Consider the following 19415-nt stretch of genomic DNA (forward strand, 5'->3'; position numbering starts at 1 on the left):
TTTTCCAATTTAATGGACAAAAACAAAATTAAAAGATAGAAGAAAATATCAATAAATTAAAACTAAAGAGGTTTGATTAAAAATGGAGTAACAAAAGAAAAGATGAGAGAGAAAGAAAGAGTTGAAGATTAAAAAGAAAGAGTCATGAGAGGATAAGATTTTGTAAGAAAAAATGAAAAAATGAAATATAAATGTTTGTTTTATATAAATAAGTTATCAAAAAAAAACAAATAAGATGTGATAGTGCAATGGTTACTACATTGGTCTTCTATTGCAAAGGTCTTGAGTTCGAATCTTGATAGAAGCATTTTGCATAAAGTTAAAAAAAAAAAAAAGAAAGGAAACTCAAAAACCGGTTCAACACGGTTCACCGGTTTTCACGGTTTTGACCGTGTTTGACCGGTTCTCTGGCAAAGTCAACCAACGCATAGAACCGGACCGGTGCCATGGCCGGTTCGCGGTTCAACCGGTCGAACCGGCCGATCCGGTCCAATTTTCAAAACATTGGATGTAGGGGAGAGGGCCAGAGATCCCATATTGATACATAGTCAAGATGGAGTCTAACTTGTAAGGTAAGATGTTACACTTTTGTGAGGTGCCTTTTCAAGATAAAATCATGAATCTCAATAGGTTAGAGTAGGTAATGTCCCGTATGAGCTTAAAGACGCGTCAACAAAACTTCCAAAAATTGGACAATGGGAACGAGTATTTCATAATTCGCTTGATCCTGCATATGCTTAAAACTACTTCTCTAATATACACACAGGTGACTATAGATGTGTTAATTTTAACCCAAGAGCCCAAATATAATGTAAGTTATGCAATTTTCTTTATTGCGCAACTTATGCCAAATCTCTTGGTACAGAAAGAAAGATTGTAAGTTGGAAGTTTTGGATTTAAGATCTCTCATTACCACAAAGAAAAAACTCTTGTACAGGTCAATACTTCTATAAGTCGGACTTCAGGCAAATACTATTTTCTGAAAATTATAAAATGTTTTGTAAGTAACTCTAGGCTCATACTCATTGATTTTTCTAACAGCTCCTCATTTGCACTGATTAGTACTATTTTGCACCTAATTTACTATCTAAATGTATACGTGTATATTTATTACCCTCTTATATTAATGCATTTAGACACTTTCCTTAGTCTAATTTCAATTTTTCAAAGAAACTAATACCTAAGGTTTCTTCAATCTATACAAACCCATTAGTTCATTCTGCTTTTTAGATAAAAGAATACATAATCCTTGATATAAGTTATAATTCATACATAAGTCGTTCAAATGCCCATTACCTTCTCTAGTCATATACTCTACTTTGTCTTCCTCCATATTCTTTCCTCTCCAAATTCTACAGTTCATTGATATTAAATACATTCAGTGAATTAGGAAACCCAAATCAGTGACCTTGACTATGAAACATGACGATTGCTCATATCCAAGAACATTATTTTTGGACATGGTTGTCAATTTTCAAAATAGTTAGGATAACCAAAACCGTCCTGCTCAAATCCAAGAACATTGATTTTGGAAATGGTTATCAATTTCCGAAATTGTTGTCATATAGGTACTTCAATACGATACAAAACCTGTTCAACTATTGACCAGGAAGGTACTTTCTGGGAAAATTTTCCAAGAATCCAGAAATAATGACCCATAAGATAGATCTTATGAACAAACCATTTGTTCTCTCTCATTTATTTTGATGGATGAATCCGTGATACATGGAAGCTGAAAGTCATATTAAACTCTGATTAGGATCAACTTATTATCGTTAAATAAATTATGGATATACATTTACAAACTGTCCATCTATAGAGGAACAAAATTCTGCACGTTGTATTTGGAATTCTCTACAGCATCTATTAAATTATTGAAACAAGTAAAATCACAATGTCTACAAATTATGATTTGTTATATATTGTACACCTTGTAATCCGGGGCTACAGAATTTCGTCGAACCAATAATTGACCTAATCCTAGATTTGCTCCCTTTTAGATGCCTTGAGTACCTTACAATATTCCTTTTTGCTTTTCTTGTTTGTCCTTTCTCGTGTTACTTTTCTGATAACGATTTGATTACCACAAAAGTGAGGTCTCCACTGTATTTTAACGTTTAAATTGAAATCTCCTACAGAATTCTCTATCTCACTTCTTGTACCAATTTAATTCTATTTCATTCCTTATTTCTTCTAGGTGCAAATATACTACAAGCTTTATATTAATAATACACCACAATAGTTTACAAGTAAACTTACACCTAGCAAAAAATTAGAGACTAGGAAAGAAATTGGCGCAAAAACTGGGACAGAGTACTATCGGAAGCAAGAGTACAGCTTTAATAGCCATTAAAATGATGTTTTAACTGAACATTATGCAAATCGACCCTTTATCCTCTTAAGCAGATCATCCCAACTAATACAGGCCAAAAGTGCTAATACAGGGCAATGTGTTGCCATGCAGCCGGCCAATGGTCTCATTCATATATGTGCTACTATCATTTTACATTTGTCCCTTTGGCATTTAGCCACAAATGGCATTGTGCATCCAACAGTGCCTAGTAGATAACGGGGACTTTGTTTGATTTAAATATGGAAGATGTGCAGTCTCTAAGTTATAGCAAATCTTTAAAATATTTTTAATTTAGTCCTTGATATTTCAGAAGTTCCAGATATTATATAACCTAGAAGTTCATTTTGGGGACACAGTTATAATTTAAGTTGAAATTTTACAAGAAGTAATAAGGGAAAACGGCCATTTTGGACCCTTTTCTTTAGGGGCTCTACCGATTTAATTCGTCAACTTTAGAAAAAAAAAAAAAGCTAATGTAAAACTACTAACGATCATTAAACTGGTATGTGGTGATATATAACAGACCAAATTGGATACAATTACAAAGATAAGTGATCAGAACGGTTAATTCTCACTATTCACATGCCATGCACCTGATAAGTTACATTAGGATTTTCTAATTTTCTGTTCGAGATCCTACTTTGACTTTATTTCATAAAGATAAGGGACTAAATCAATAGATGATAACACAAATTACAAGACCCTAAATATATGAAACTAAAATGGTTGTTTTCCCGAAGTAATAATCCATATGATTTTCAGGAGTTTTGGCAATCTATTTATTTAAAGGAAAAACTATTGTGGAGTGCCACAATAGGACCGTAACTATCTTATTTAGACATGAGAATGAAGCTGTATATATAGCATTTAAATAATTATTGCCAGTATATGTGCATAAGATGGTTTTCCTCCTACTTTGATAGAAAGATGTATTTTCCTTCCATTCAACATCTTAAAAGACACTTAACAATCGATTTGTAGTAATCTATTTTTATAGCTTGATTAGGCTTTAGACCAAATGTGTGTAATTTAAAATAGGGTTGCAAGTGACACTAAAGATTAAGTTGAAGGATATATTGCAAATTTCAATTAAAACTGTTGAAATGGTCACATACACAAGGATCTTCATAAGCTCATTATCATTGGCCACCAGACTAACCCATCAGTTCATTTCAGTCATATTCACTCATTCACCAATAACTCTGCACAAACTCTAAGTTCACAAGCATATGAATTTATGATCACTAGTTATTTCCTCTACCCCATAAATTGTAACCTTTCAAGTTAAAATTTATCTCAACCAAAATCACCCAAATCTTGCACTTTCAATCAAATAACAGCATGGAATTGCCCAAAAACCTGCTACCAGATGAGGGTAGCCCAGATTTTTTGAACAAGGGAGACAATGCATGGCAACTTGCGGCAGCCACACTTGTTGGCCTACAAAGTGTACCAGGTCTGATCATCTTCTATGGTGGCATGGCTAAGAAGAAATGGGCAATAAATTCAGCCCTAATGGCTCTTTATGCATTTGCAGTTGTTTTAGTCTGTTGGGTTGGCTGGAGTTACCGCATGTCGTTTGGCGATAAGCTCGTGGCATTCTGGGGAAAACCATCAGTAGCTTTAGACGAAAAATATCTTCTTGAACAGGCTTTTTTAGGGTATTTTCCTACAGCAACAATGGTGTTTTTCCAGTTTGTATTTGCTGCAATTACTCCTATTCTGATTGGTGGGGCACTTCTGGGAAGAATGCACTTTGGTGCATGGATGTTCTTTGTGCCTCTTTGGCATACATTTTCCTACACTATTGGAGCATATAGCATTTGGAACCCTAACGGTTGGCTGTTCAAGCTTGGAATCATTGATTTTGCTGGAGGATTTGTCATCCATCTATCATCTGGTGTTGCTGGATTTACTGCTGCATATTGGGTAAGTGTGATTAACTCTTAGGATTAAACTTTTTTCTGGTTTTTTTTCATGACCTTTCTCAGATTGTTATTATCATCAACACGTGTTAAATTAATTACATAAAATTTAACCTTGCACTAATAATAACCTGGGCCAAAAAAAAAAAACTTTATACAATGTCTAAGGAGATAATTGGGGAATTACATATATTGTTTTACTATTTTTCATGTTGCGTGAAGCTTTTAAATAAGAGCCATAAAAAAAGGGTGGGGAGTCTCATTATTTGTCTTACTGATTGGTTCCTTCGCCTCCAATATTTCCACTTATACTGCTGCAGATCAACTTATAATTTGTACATGCCAATTATTTAAGCTTAGGGGACTTAGCCATAGTAACTTTTATTGGAGAATGTTCTTCAACTTCTACTCTCCCTTGAAATTTTTTTTTTTTTTCTACTTTGCCAAGTTGCCTCACTTTTCTATGTGAACGTTGAATTGAGAATAAAACATGTTGACTTTGATAATTGAAAAGAAGCATGAGTACTAGATTTAGAAGAGTGGGTAAGATCAATTGGCGTGCATTGTATATTTTTTTATCACCATTTTTGAACTGCCTTTGTCTTTAAGAAAGTGCACATCTTAATCAACTTTTTAATAGTTACAAAATCATTAACATCCGACCATTGATTGATGCAAATTGAGCTAATAGATTGTAAGGTAGATTGGAACATTAGTCGGCAATTTTGAGAACTTGAGTTTAAACTTTCAAACATCCTCTTTTCTTTACAAAGAAACAATATATTGTGAGTCCTGTGCTAAAATAGTCACCGGTTAAAGAGTTAGACAGATAGTCCATGGCATTAATTAATTAAGTCACCAATTTTCTTTGTTTTTTCCTTTTTTGTTTAGGCTTGAGGCATAGATGTTAATCTTATGAAAAACTTAAGTTATAAGTTAAAAAGTGACCAAAACTCAAAAAGGGATAATAAATCCGATCTTATATGTGTCAATAACTGATTGTCTATATTGATAAGTGCCAAGGATAATCATTAGACAAATCCAAATTTTAAATTAGAAAAATATGACCACAAACTTCATTAGAAAAAATCCAAATTTTAAATCAGAAATTCTGAAACTTAATTGATGCAAAATATTTGAAGAAACAAATGGTAAACTAAGCAAGCAATCCACATCACAAATGACAAAGCAGAATGATGAAAACTAAAAACAAATAGATAGAAGTAGAACTTTTACTACTAGCAAATTGTCATGTCTATTACAAAATTTCTATAGGTAGGGCCAAGAACTACAAATGACAAGGAAAGATTTCCTCCAAACAACGTACTTATGATGTTGGCCGGCGGAGGCCTGCTATGGATGGGTTGGACTGGGTTCAACGGCGGAGCATCTTACGCCGCCAGCGGTCTTGCGTCGTTGGCTGTGTTGAACACTCATGTTTGTACAGCTGTGAGCTTGCTAACTTGGCTGGCTCTTGATTATTGTTTCTTTGGGAAGCCTTCAATTATTGGTGCCATGCAGGGCATGATCACTGGCCTGGTTTGCATTACTCCTGCAGCAGGTATCAAAAATTATCTTCTTTGATGAAAATTTTGTTTTTATTTTCTCATATGATAATTAATGGTATATAAAAAGGTAACTCTAAAATTCAACTTGGATGCCCTTTATTATTATTATTATTATTATTATTATATAAAGAAAATACTCTTCTAGTCTCAAATTCATAGTTTTAATGTTATTTCAGTATAGTATATTAACAGTTATCTTTGGTAGACATTTGAAGTGTAAACTACTCTTTTTCTTTGAAGTATTCTATACGTTAAAAGTTATGAATTAACCTTTCATATACTATAGCATAGATAATGATAAGACTGTAGGAGTAGATGCATGATATATGTGCAAAATATGAAGTTCAATTTAATTTAAAATTAATTATCATGCATTTAGATCCATAATATATGTGTATATATATATATATATATATATATATAAAAGAAAGATTAGTTCAAAAAGCACTAGTAATAATAGCGATACACATGCTTCTCGCTGCCAATCAAATTGTTACTTTAACTCTTCTTTTTTCAAGGCTCATGCTAATTCAAGCAAAAATATTCAATTCGGACAAAAAAAAAACGGCTATCTTTGCATCAATGCGAGCTTACATGTTTTCATTTCATTTAAGGTTAATCAACAGGCACCGAATTCTACTTCACTACACAAATTATGAGTGTCAAGTCCATAACTAAACCTTTTACGCCTCAAATTACTAAGAAATAAACAATCACACATTAATTTGTCTTGGATAGTTTACTACATAATGCAAAGGATAAGTTTTATCCCTAGCATATATTTTCCCCTGAAAATAAATCAGATTAACAAACCAGTCCATTTCCTCTCCGGAATCACTAAGATGCTGATGAACTTTTCGGTAGATTAGTTAACTAATCCCTTTTAATTGCTTCATCAAAATTCCAAAAGAAATTAATGTATTTCATCATGCAAATCAATCTGTTCCAGCAACACTGAAATTCTAAATTATGTTATCAGGTGTAGTTCAATGCTGGGCAGCTATCCTCATGGGAGTGATTTCAGGATGTATTCCTTGGTTCACAATGATGGTGCTGCATTATAGGATCAAGTTCTTAAGGAGCGTAGATGACACATTTGCAGTCTTCCACACCCATGCCCTAGCCGGAAGCCTAGGCGGCATCCTCACCGGCCTTTTCGCGGTGCCTAAACTATGCCGGATTTTCTACAACGCACCGGACTGGGAAAAGTACATAGGCCTCGGTTATGGCCTCCAAACAGGTCGAACTTGGGCTGGTCTAAGACAAATGGGGATTCAACTTCTTGGGATGGGTTTTATTATATGTCTCAACATTTTCACTACCACTATTATTTGTATGCTCATCAATTTGATTGTCCCTCTTAGATTGAATGAAGAGGAGTTGGAAATGGGAGATGAGGTTGTGCATGGTGAGGAAGCATATGCATTATGGGGTGATGGGGATAGGTTTGAAAATCCCAAGGTTAATTCTGTGTATGATGCTGATGAGTATCCTTCTGCTATGTCAAAGTTTTCAATGGTGTCGAAGACTCCCAGTGAACTGCAAATGGTATGATGTAGGGGGAATACCAGACATAAACTATGTTGTTGTCGCCATATTCAAATGTTCTTTCTTGTTTCATTTCTTATTTTTTTTATACTGTTTATGGTGATATGAAATTTATGAATATGTAATAGGACGAAGAAAAATTACAAACAGCTGAATTTAGTCCATTTTATTCGTTGGACAAAAGTATGTATAGCATAGATTGCTGGGGACATGCACAAAAAATGAAAATTTTCTCAAACGTTGGTGTATAATTAATGTATATGCCCTTTGCAACAATAATTTAAAAGGGTAACAGATATATTATAACAGAAAGAGAGTATAAAAGAGAGAATACAAAATCCTCAGAAATAATTCCTAAGTCCAAATGGCACTTAAAATTGAAAATACAAAAGAGTCTAAATAACACAAAATATATACGTAAATCAAATCATGTTGAATAATTTTCAGCAATCCCTTAATGAGACTTGCTTCTATTAAAAAAATATGTATATAATGCTAGTAGTTTTCAATTTTTATTTTTATATTCTAATTTTTTATTTATAAATGTTTTAATGTACTGTCAAAAATTTTTGGATTTTCTTCAAACAAATGTTTATATTCTCCATGAATATATTTTTCAATCATCATTTTATCTTAAACACATCAAATCACTATAGTATATTTTTTACAAAACTCTAAAAAAAAGCAATCGAAACAAACTCTAAGGTTTAATGTGCTATGTTGAGTTTATTTTTATATTCCACATTGGGAGTTTTAAAACAAAATCTCTCATCTTGCTAAGAGGACCAATCTAAGTGACAAATACACTGGGCCAAAAGAGTTTTAGAGGATCCACACCCCAATCTAAGAGAGGTTTTGGTTAGGCATCAAATTAAAAGAGTAAGTTATGGGTTTTTGGACTGCATATATTTTGTACTATTTAGACTATTTTGTATTTTCAATTTTAGGTGTCTTTTGGTCTAGCAATTATTTCTTAAGATTTTGTAATCTCTCTTTTGTACTATCTTTCTGTTCGGCAATAGAACATGACCGTTTCACAAACTGCAAGTATAAGAATGTGAAGGCTGATTGATGGTGCTATATATATTTTACATCCACTATGATTGAATATGGAGGCTGATCAAAAGGTGGTACCTTTTATCCTTTTGAGACATTAATCTTTTTACATTTTTCTACATTTCCTTAAATTTCTAATAATAATTTACCTAGATTTTTTTTTTTGGATAATTTACGTTGATAAATTTGGATGTTTTATACTTGACAGAGGGTCCATGTTTAGACAGTTTTTAAGTGTTTTTGAGTGTTATCATTATAGTTACTTAAAATGAGTATTTTAGACAAACAAAAATTTGCCAAGACAAACAATGTTCTGGTGAAACAGGAGAGTTAGAAATTTCTAAACCTTTGTGAAAAGGAACACACTGAGAACGTTGTAATAATAGAGAAAATGCGCACAAAGTTTAGCGTATTTCATATTGTTCCCACTCAAAACTAAACTCACCATTAGCTTTTTTTGCACAATCTCCATTAACTTTTAATCTTTAAGAAAATTCTTCTTAAAGTTTAGGATAAGTTTTATTTTGCATCTTTAAACTATAGACATACTTCAACTTTAGTAGTTAAATTCTAATTCTGGACACTTTACCCCTCATTCCCTCTTAAGTACCACATACGTTGCACTTCAGTACAATCATTGACGGAATTAATGGTCAAAACTAACAAGATATTTCCATTTCATTTTGAGTTTCACGTGATGTGAGACGGATCTAGACGAACACCAAGTTGGGGTGATTGGCGGAACTTTGACCCTTCTAGAATCACGAGCCACGAACTAAGGAGATTCCTTAACCCACGACTAGCAAATTTAGTGAACCAAAAGTATGGATAGACGAACGCCACAATCAAGGAGACTACTTGATTGATAAGTTCAATGAACAGCTTGAGATTAATTCTCAAGTATTCAAAGGAAATTCTCTTGAGGCAAGAGAGAGTGAAATAACTCACATATATTTTATAAAATCTGAACTCCTCTTTATTGAATGAAAACCTAGGCTATATATAGCCTTACAACTTGAAAACCTAAAGTGACTTGAAAACCCTAACTCGGCTAGGCTAGGCCTTTGGCCCGATTCCACTACTCAAATCCACTATCTAATGGTCAGCTTATAATCGATCCAATGAAGGCTTTAAGCTGGCCCAACATAACCCAATAAAAGCTAATTAACCAACTTAAGTTATAGTGAGCCTAGACTCTATAAATCGGATCCAACTCAACATGAGGTCTTGGACCGAATTTATTCATAGCAAATAAAATAGAAATCTAGAAAATAAACTACTAACTATTACTAAAAAATTCAATCTCTTGCAGCCCAAAACATGGCCCATAAGCGGCCCATATTTCGTATCATTCCCCTCCTCTTAAAAAAAGATTTGTCCTCAAATCGTGTTTGGAAATGAATGGTACTACAAGAGTTGGCAGTATGAAACTTCAAATCTCCACATATTGGCTCTCTTAGAATGGATGATACTTGCATACGTCATGATTATTGTAATTCGGTGCACATGTCTCTTGGTCAGCTTGAAAATGCTCACAATCTGCCATGGAAAACTCAAGGCTTGACTCCAACCACTCCAAAGCTCTCTAATCAGTCCTGTGTCATGAATGGTCGAATTTGGACCTACACAATAAATCACACGATTATCATTTGTAGGTATAAAATCACTTGATAGCTTACCATTCACATTCACAAGATAAGGATCTTCATAGTGATGCTCAATCGGGTTAGAAAAGTCCCGGACATGATTTTGCAAAGTTACAAAATTCATTGCAAGTTGTTGTTGGTATGGCCTATCTTGCACAAATGGAGTAAGATCGAGATAGGCAGCTTCTGAACCTTCAAATTGAAGAATAAAATCAGGTTGTAAGGAATCAGAATTTGGACCAATGAGGAAAGGATTGTCACCAACAAAATAAGAAGGAAATTTATAACAAGTTTCAAGTGTAGAAACTCCCTTTGAAACTTCATTATTCCTCCCAACAAGCAAGTCAGGCTCATGGTTGAAGTTGAACATCAATGGATGACAAAGGGATACAACACCTAAGATGCAAAATCCATGAAAAGTTTGATATTCACCAATGGATTTAGGCATAGAACATGCCAAGATCAATTCAATTTTTCCTTGCTTAACCTGCATAAAAGTAGAAACACTAAACAAAGTAGAGTTAAGATCGTTAGGAAAAACATATGATCTCACATCCTTTCTCGCAATCAACTTACTCTTAGAATTTTTTATCTCTTTCTCATGCTCAGTAGCTGACTTTTTCCCCTCATTATTCTCAACCTCTTTCTCCTTTTCAACTCCCTCGAATTTTACCTTTTCAGTCACAATTCTCTCCTCCAGCTCTTTCTTCATACTATAACGCTCATGCTCACTCTTCATGTATGCTAGATCAATACAAAGTTGCTTAGAGTTAAGCGACACAAGCCTGGTACGACGACCATTAAATGTGAAGGAATACTTATTAGTATATCCATCATATTTGACTTCTCGATTAAACATCCACCATTGTCCCAACAGCACATGCGTCACTTGAATGGGAACCACATCACACAACACCTTATCCACGTATTGACCAATACGAAAAGGAACAAGTGTGTGCTTAGTAATCCAAATATCACCACTATCACTTTGCAACTTGTAAGGGCGAAGATGATCAATGGTTGGAAGATTCAATTTCTCAACCAAGACAGTACTTGCGAGATTAACTTCACAACCCTTATCAATGGCTAAGCTGCAAACTTTATCCTTGATATGGCAACGTGTATAAAACCAATCATTTTTTTTGAGCTTTGATGATTTCCAATTGCTCAGTTATCTCACGCAATGCCACAGTATTTACTCCTTTAGGCACAAGATGGTGAAGCTCCAGTTGAGCATTCGTTTGTCTCATACTTTTATTACCTGCAAAACTCAACAAAAATTAGTAGAACAGTCCTCACTCGCTCCCTTACGTGTTTCGCTCACTCTCGTGTTTTGCTCAAGTGTTTAAAACACTCTAATGATCTCACCAATTCACTTCTCAAACCACTTGTTTGTTTCCTTTGAAGAAATCAGAAATTTTCTCAAGGAAGTTCAATCAAACTTTAACCAAAATAGCTCCCAATTGTATCAAAGGAACAAGGAAACAAAAAGTAGAAATGGAAAGCTCAAGTAATGAATAAGGAATGAAAGAGGAAAAAATTGATGTACAAAGAAAAAGAAAATCCAAGTACGATGATGGAGTTCCCAAGTGCTTTACTTAATTGCCCAATTGATTTTTGGAAACAAGTTAGGTGTTGGACTTATTTGGAAATTTCCTTAAAGTCGGCTAACCAAACAGAATTATTACCAAAATTTTTCCAGATTCCCTCTCCAAAAACCTTCCTAAAGTCGGCTATAACAAATCAGAATTTGGTAGCTAAAAAAATTTCCAGATTTCTGCTCCTTTTAAACCTTCCAAAGTCGGCTGCAAAACAGAATTTGTTAGCTTCCTAACCGCTGAAAATTTCCAGATTTGTTACCTTATCAAATCAGAATAGCTTCCACGAAAAAAATTCCAGATTTCTTGTCTTTTTAAATTCCCCTCAAAGTCGGCTGGAATTTCCTAAAAATTTTTCCAGATTTGGTAGCTTCCTAACCCCAAAATTTTCCAGAATTACCTCTTCTAAAATCCCCTCAAAATTTTCGTCCCTTACTCTCCTTCAAGAACAACAATTCGGCCGTCCCCTCTTTGCTCCACACAAGGACTGTTTTGACGCTTGGTGCTAAACAATGGCTTCACAAGATGACACAAGCAACGTCACCCAAGAATACCCCAAGCGGCCTGCTCAAGGAACTCCCAAGAGTTTTACTCCTAAGCCAAGAAAGCCCCGTATGGATGCAAGGATGTACAAGAAACTGTTTATACGTAGGGAGGTGCAAATCTTCAAGAATCAAGATGGTCAAGATGCTCAAAAAACTCAACGGGTGATACAAGTGATCAAGGCTCAAGGTGTGCAAGATTTCCAAGAGGAGGTTGGTCAAAACTTTTGAGTAGTCTTTTCTTGATGTAATTTTCTGGTTTGTTGGAACAATTGCAACAAGACAGAATTGGCAAATAAAAGTGCGGCTTCCTTCTTTGTTGTTTGCTACCCGAATGCCCTTTCTCTTTTCCTTTTTTTCTTTTTTTTTTGACTCTAAGAACACACAATTACTCGGCTGTTTTTGGGTAAAAATTCCAGAATCTAATGTCAAACCAATGCTCTCCTTCAATCCTCCAATAATGATCAAGACATGTATCAAAGTTTCGAGACTTCAAGATTAGTTTCAAGAAACTCAAGAAACCCTAGATTATGGTAGTCCCTCTTCAAGATTCCAACCCCAAACAAGTTCAACCACAAAATCAGTTTAGGAAATTAATTAAAACAACTTGGTGGAATAAACTAAAGTTTGGACAGATTTGGCAAGAAACTTGCGCCCAAGGAAACCCTAGCGGCTGGATTTTTTTTTTTTACTCTAAACCAACACAAAACTTCAAGAACAATATAACAAGACACCAAAATAAGAAAGAAACACAAGTTATGAACAAAAGTTTTTTTTTTCGGGATGAACAGTGTCGCTACAGTAGCGATGAACAGTATCGCTACAGTGCGGCGCGGTGAACAGTATCGCTACAGTAGCGATGAACAGTACGATGCTACAGTACCTTTTTTTTTTTTTTTTTTGTAATAACAATCGGATTTGACACAAGGAAGACACGACCAGAATTGCAAAATAAAATTGACTAGAAAGCTTACGAACAAACTCAACGGGATATACTTGATGTCGTCGACTAGCTCTGGATACCAACTGATGTGAGACGGATCTAGACGAACACCAAGTTGGGGTGATTGGCGGAACTTTGACCCTTCTAGAATCACGAGCCACGAACTAAGGAGATTCCTTAACCCACGACTAGCAAATTTAGTGAACCAAAAGTATGGATAGACGAACGCCACAATCAAGGAGACTACTTGATTGATAAGTTCAATGAACAGCTTGAGATTAATTCTCAAGTATTCAAAGGAAATTCTCTTGAGGCAAGAGAGAGTGAAATAACTCACATATATTTTATAAAATCTGAACTCCTCTTTATTGAATGAAAACCTAGGCTATATATAGCCTTACAACTTGAAAACCTAAAGTGACTTGAAAACCCTAACTCGGCTAGGCTAGGCCTTTGGCCCGATTCCACTACTCAAATCCACTATCTAATGGTCAGCTTATAATTGATCTAATGAAGGCTTTAAGCTGGCCCAACATAACCCAATAAAAGCTAATTAACCAACTTAAGTTATAGTGAGCCTAGACTCAATAAAATTCGGATCCAACTCAACATGAGGTCTTGGACCGAATTTATTCCTAGCAAATAAAATAGAAATCTAGAAAATAAACTACTAACTATTACTAAAAGATTCAATCTCTTGCAGCCCAAAACATGGCCCATAAGCGGCCCATATTTCGTGTCATTCCCCTCCTCTTGAAAAAGATTTGTCCTCAAATCGTGTTTGGAAATGAATAGTACTACAAGAATTGGCAGTATGAAACTTCAAATCTCCACATATTGGCTCTCTTAGAATGAATGATACTTGCATACGTCATGATTATTGTAATTCGGTGCACATGTCTCTTGGTCAGCTTGAAAATGCTCACAATCTGCCATGGAAAACTCAAGGCTTGACTCCAACCACTCCAAAGCTCTCTAATCAGTCCTGTGTCTGAATGGTCGAATTTGGACCTACACAATAAATCACACGATTATCATTTGTAGGTATAAAATCACTTGATAGCTTACCATTCACATTCACAAGATAAGGATCTTCATAGTGATGCTCAATCGGGTTAGAAAAGTCCCGGACATGATTTTGCAAAGTTACAAAATTCATTGCAAGTTGTTGTTGGTATGGCCTATCTTGCACAAATGGAGTAAGATCGAGATAGGCAGCTTCTGAACCTTCAAATTGAAGAATAAAATCAGGTTGTAAGGAATCAGAATTTGGACCAATGAGGAAAGGATTGTCACCAACAAAATAAGAAGGAAATTTATAACAAGTTTCAAGTGTAGAAACTCCCTTTGAAACTTCATTATTCCTCCCAACAAGCAAATCAGGCTCATGGTTGAAGTTGAACATCAATGGATGACAAAGGGATACAACACCTAAGATGCAAAATCCATGAAAAGTTTGATATTCACCAATGGATTTAGGCATAGAACATGCCAAGATCAATTCAATTTTTCCTTGCTTAACCTGCATAAAAGTAGAAACACTAAACAAAGTAGAGTTAAGATCGTTAGGAAAAACATATGATCTCACATCCTTTCTCGCAATCAACTTACTCTTAGAATTTTTTATCTCTTTCTCATGCTCAGTAGCTGACTTTTTCCCCTCATTATTCTCAACCTCTTTCTCCTTTTCAACTCCCTCGAATTTTACCTTTTCAGTCACAATTCTCTCCTCCAGCTCTTTCTTCATACTATAACGCTCATGCTCACTCTTCATGTATGCTAGATCAATACAAAGTTGCTTAGAGTTAAGCGACACAAGCCTGGTACGACGACCATTAAATGTGAAGGAATACTTATTAGTATATCCATCATATTTGACTTCTCGATTAAACATCCACCATTGTCCCAACAGCACATGCGTCACTTGAATGGGAACCACATCACACAACACCTTATCCACGTATTGACCAATACGAAAAGGAACAAGTGTGTGCTTAGTAATCCAAATATCACCACTATCACTTTGCAACTTGTAAGGGCGAAGATGATCAATGGTTGGAAGATTCAATTTCTCAACCAAGACAGCACATTGCGGAGGATTAACTTCACAACACCTTTATCAATTGGCTAAGCGCAAACTTTATCCTTGATATGGCAACGTGTATAAAAACCAATACATTTTTTGAGGCTTTGATGATTCCAATTGCTGCAGGTATCTCCCGCAATGCCAGCATAGTATTTACTCCTTTAGGCACACAGATGTGAGCTCCAGTTGAGCATCGTTTGTCTCATACTTTTTATTACTGCAAAACTCAACAAAAATTAGTAGAACAGTCTCACTGCTCCATTACGTCGTTTCGCTCACTCTCGTGTTTTGTTCAAGTGTTTAAAACACTCTAATGATCTCACCAATTCACTTCTCAAACCACTTGTTTGTTTCCTTTGAAGAAATCAGAAATTTTCTCAAGGAAGTTCAATCAAACTTTAACCAAAATAGCTCCCAATTGTATCAAAGGAACAAGGAAACAAAAAGTAGAAATGGAAAGCTCAAGTAATGAATAAGGAATGAAAGAGGAAAAAATTGATGTACAAAGAAAAAGAAAATCCAAGTACGATGATGGAGTTCCCAAGTGCTTTACTTAATTGCCCAATTGATTTTTGGAAACAAGTTAGGTGTTGGACTTATTTGGAAATTTCCTTAAAGTCGGCTAACCAAACAGAATTATTACCAAAATTTTTCCAGATTCCCTCTCCAAAAGCCTTCCTAAAGTTGGCTATAACAAATCAGAATTGTTCCCAAAAAAATTCCAGATTTCCTTCTCTTTTGAAACCTCCCAAAGTCGGCTGCAAAACAGAATTTGGTAGCTTCCTAACCGCTGAAAATTTCCAGATTTGTTACCTTATCAAATCAGAATAGCTTCCACGAAAAAAATTCCAGATTTCTTGTCTTTTTAAATTCCCCTCAAAGTCGGCTGGAATTTCCTAAAAATTTTTCCAGATTTGGTAGCTTCCTAACCCCAAAATTTTCCAGAATTACCTCTTCTAAAATCCCCTCAAAATTTTCGTCCCTTACTCTCCTTCAAGAACAACAATTCGGCCGTCCCCTCTTTGCTCCACACAAGGACTGTTTTGACGCTTGGTGCTAAACAATGGCTTCACAAGATGACACAAGCAACGTCACCCAAGAATACCCCAGCGGCCTGTCAAGGAACCGAAGAGTTTTAACTCCTAAGCAAGAAGCCCGTATCGGATGCAAGGAACGTACAAGAAACTGTTTATACGTTAGGGAGGTGCAACTCTTCAAGAATCAGATGGTCAAGATCTGCAAAAAACTCAACGGGGTGATACAAGTGTCAAGGCTCAAGGTGTGAAGATTTCCAAGAGGAGGTTTGTCAAAACTTTGAAAGTAGTCTTTTCTTGATGTAATTTTCTGAGTTTGTTGGAACCAATTGCGAACAAGACAGAATTGGCAATAAAAGTGCGGCTTCCTTCTTTGTTGTTTGTGCTAAACCCCGAAGCCTTTTCTTTATTCCCTTTTTTTCTTTTTTTTTTTTTGACTCTAAAGAAAACAAATTACTTCGCCTGTTTTTGGGAAAGAATTCCAGAATCTAATGTAAACCAATGCTCCTCCTTCCAATCCTCCATAGATGATGCAAGACAGTACTTCCAATGTTCGAGAGACTTCAAGATTATGTTAAGAAACTACAAGAGACCTAGATATGGTAGTCCTCTTCAAGATTCCAACCCAAACATTCAACCACAAATCAGTTTTAGGGAAATTATTAAAAAACTTGGTGGATAAACAAAGTTTGACTAGAGTTTTGGCAAGAAACTTGCGCCCCAGGAAACACTACGCGCCTGGATTTTTTTTTTTTTTTTTTTTTTTTTACTCTAAACCAACACAAAACTTCAAGAACAATATAACAAGACACCAAAATAAGAAAGCAACACAAGTTATGAACAAAAGTTTTTTTTTGGGATGAACAGTATCGCTACAGTAGCGATGAACAGTATCGCTACAATGCGGCGCGGTGAACAGTATCGCTACAGTACGATGCTACAGTACGATCTACGTACCTTTTTTTTTTTTTTTTTTTTTGTAATAACAATCGGATTTGACACAAGGAAGACACGACCAGAATTGCAAAATAAAATTGACTAGAAAGCTTACGAACAAACTCAACGGGATATACTTGATGTCGTCGACTAGCTCTGGATACCAACTGATGTGAGACGGATCTAGACGAACACCAAGTTGGGGTGATTGGCGGAACTTTGACCCTTCTAGAATCACGAGCCACGAACTAAGGAGATTCCTTAACCCACGACTAGCAAATTTAGTGAACCAAAAGTATGGATAGACGAACGCCACAATCAAGGAGACTACTTGATTGATAAGTTCAATGAACAGCTTGAGATTAATTCTCAAGTATTCAAAGGAAATTCTCTTGAGGCAAGAGAGAGTGAAATAACTCACATATATTTTATAAAATCTGAACTCCTCCTTATTGAATGAAAACCTAGGCTATATATAGCCTTACAACTTGAAAACCTAAAGTGACTTGAAAACCCTAACTCGGCTAGGCTAGGCCTTTGGCCCGATTCCACTACTCAAATCCACTATCTAATGGTCAGCTTATAATTGATCTAATGAAGGCTTTAAGCTGGCCCAACATAACCCAATAAAAGCTAATTAACCAACTTAAGTTATAGTGAGCCTAGACTCAATAAATTCGGATCCAACTCAACATGAGGTCTTGGACCGAATTTATTCCTAGCAAATAAAATAGAAATCTAGAAAATAAACTACTAACTATTACTAAAAGATTCAATCTCTTGCAGCCCAAAACATGGCCCATAAGCGGCCCATATTTCGTGTCATCACGTGTCTAATATTTCACTAGTTTCAATGATTCTGTAGATAATTATCTTGAAGTAGGATAAATTTGATATTTTAAGAGATAAAGTGTCTAAAATTGGAGTTTAAGAACTATATTTGAAGCACATCTATAGTTTAACAATCCAAAGTAAAATGTATCCTAAAAAATATAAAATTTCATATTCGATGAAATGATCATGTAATTCATCAAAAAACTTTCTTGAACTTCCATTCCATAGAAAATGGTGACGATTTTTCAGTATAGCAAGAAGTCGTATAAAATCTAGTGCCAAAAATATGTATTTGGTAGATTTAGCTTCTTGTGGATTATCGCATGACAATTTAGATTGGGATAAATTCTTAAATTGTGATAGAAAAAAAAATGTATTCTACAAAGGGGGTAATTTGTGGAGTTGATTCTAGACTTGTGATCTTCGCATTTGTGAAATGCGAGTTCAAGTACCTCGCATTTCACAAATGCGAGGTCAGTAATTTCACGGAAAAAGAAAAATAAATCGCATTCTTCTAATGCGAGGCTTCTGATCTCGCATTAGGAGAATGCGAGATTTATTACCTCGCATTGCATGAATGCGAGGTAGTCTTCCCAGTATCGCATTTGTGTTCAGGCCCTTTACTCTTCAGTCCAGACTCCCTTTACTCTTCAGTCGAGAGTCTTCAGTCCAGTCTTCAGTCCCTCACTCTCAGATTAAATGTTGGTCTGAGCTTTGTCATCGGAAATCAGAGCCACAGCATTGTCGTCGGAACCCGTCGGACTTCTCCTCGGAAGCTCTGGAATTTTGTAGAGGTGCGGCGTATCTCCTCAGGCGAACTTCTTCCCTTCCGAAGCTGTCATCGGAAGCTCTCTGCCATTGCAGAGGTTCCCCTTTGGGAACCCATCTGTGGTAGCTAGCTCCATTTAAGTCCGGCATCTCTTTTCTTCTCCATTTGCCATTCCTTTCACCAGAAACAGCATAAGAGGTAAGTAAGATTTTTGTTTTTTGAGTTTTAATTTATTTCTGGGATTATTTGTTTGTACGAATTGAAGTGGCTTTTATGATTTGGCAAATTATTGGACATTGTTGTTGTTAGGGTTGGCAATTTATAATGCATGTGGAATAGATTACATGTAAGGGGGAAAAAATAGGAAAAGAATCCAAGCCACTTGTGGAATATCTGTTTCTATGGTCCAAATCTAGAAAAAAAATTAGCTAATGTGCATCACCATTCAAAATCATTTAACTAGAACAATGAATGATAGCAAATAGAGGGGTGCCAAAACTGTGCCCTTTTTACTTGAAAGGTATATAATTAACTTTTTCTTCATAATTTTGCTACTGATTTAGTGATTATATTGTTG

General features: G+C 35.4%; 1 protein-coding gene across 1 annotated transcript; it reads left to right on the forward strand.

Moving 5' to 3' along the window:
* The first annotated feature begins 3694 nt into the window (after positions 1–3694).
* Positions 3695–7400, forward strand: LOC113760018 (ammonium transporter 3 member 2-like). The gene is made up of 3 exons (XM_027302597.1): positions 3695–4282; positions 5554–5839; positions 6826–7400. The coding sequence occupies exons 1-3, from the start codon at positions 3695–3697 to the stop codon at positions 7398–7400; spliced, it is 1449 nt and encodes a 482-aa protein (XP_027158398.1).
* Positions 7401–19415: the final 12015 nt, after the last annotated feature.

This window comes from Coffea eugenioides, chromosome 2 (assembly GCF_003713205.1).
Source record: "Coffea eugenioides isolate CCC68of chromosome 2, Ceug_1.0, whole genome shotgun sequence".
NCBI lineage: Eukaryota > Viridiplantae > Streptophyta > Magnoliopsida > Gentianales > Rubiaceae > Coffea > Coffea eugenioides.

Coding starts and splice junctions, on each gene's coding strand:
- LOC113760018 (XM_027302597.1), top strand. CDS start 3,695: ATGGAATTGCCCAAAAACCTGCTACCAGATGAGGGTAGCCCAGATTTT. Junction 4,283..5,553: donor GATTTACTGCTGCATATTGG/GTAAGTGTGATT, acceptor AAATTTCTATAG/GTAGGGCCAAGAACTACAAA. Junction 5,840..6,825: donor TTGCATTACTCCTGCAGCAG/GTATCAAAAATT, acceptor TTATGTTATCAG/GTGTAGTTCAATGCTGGGCA.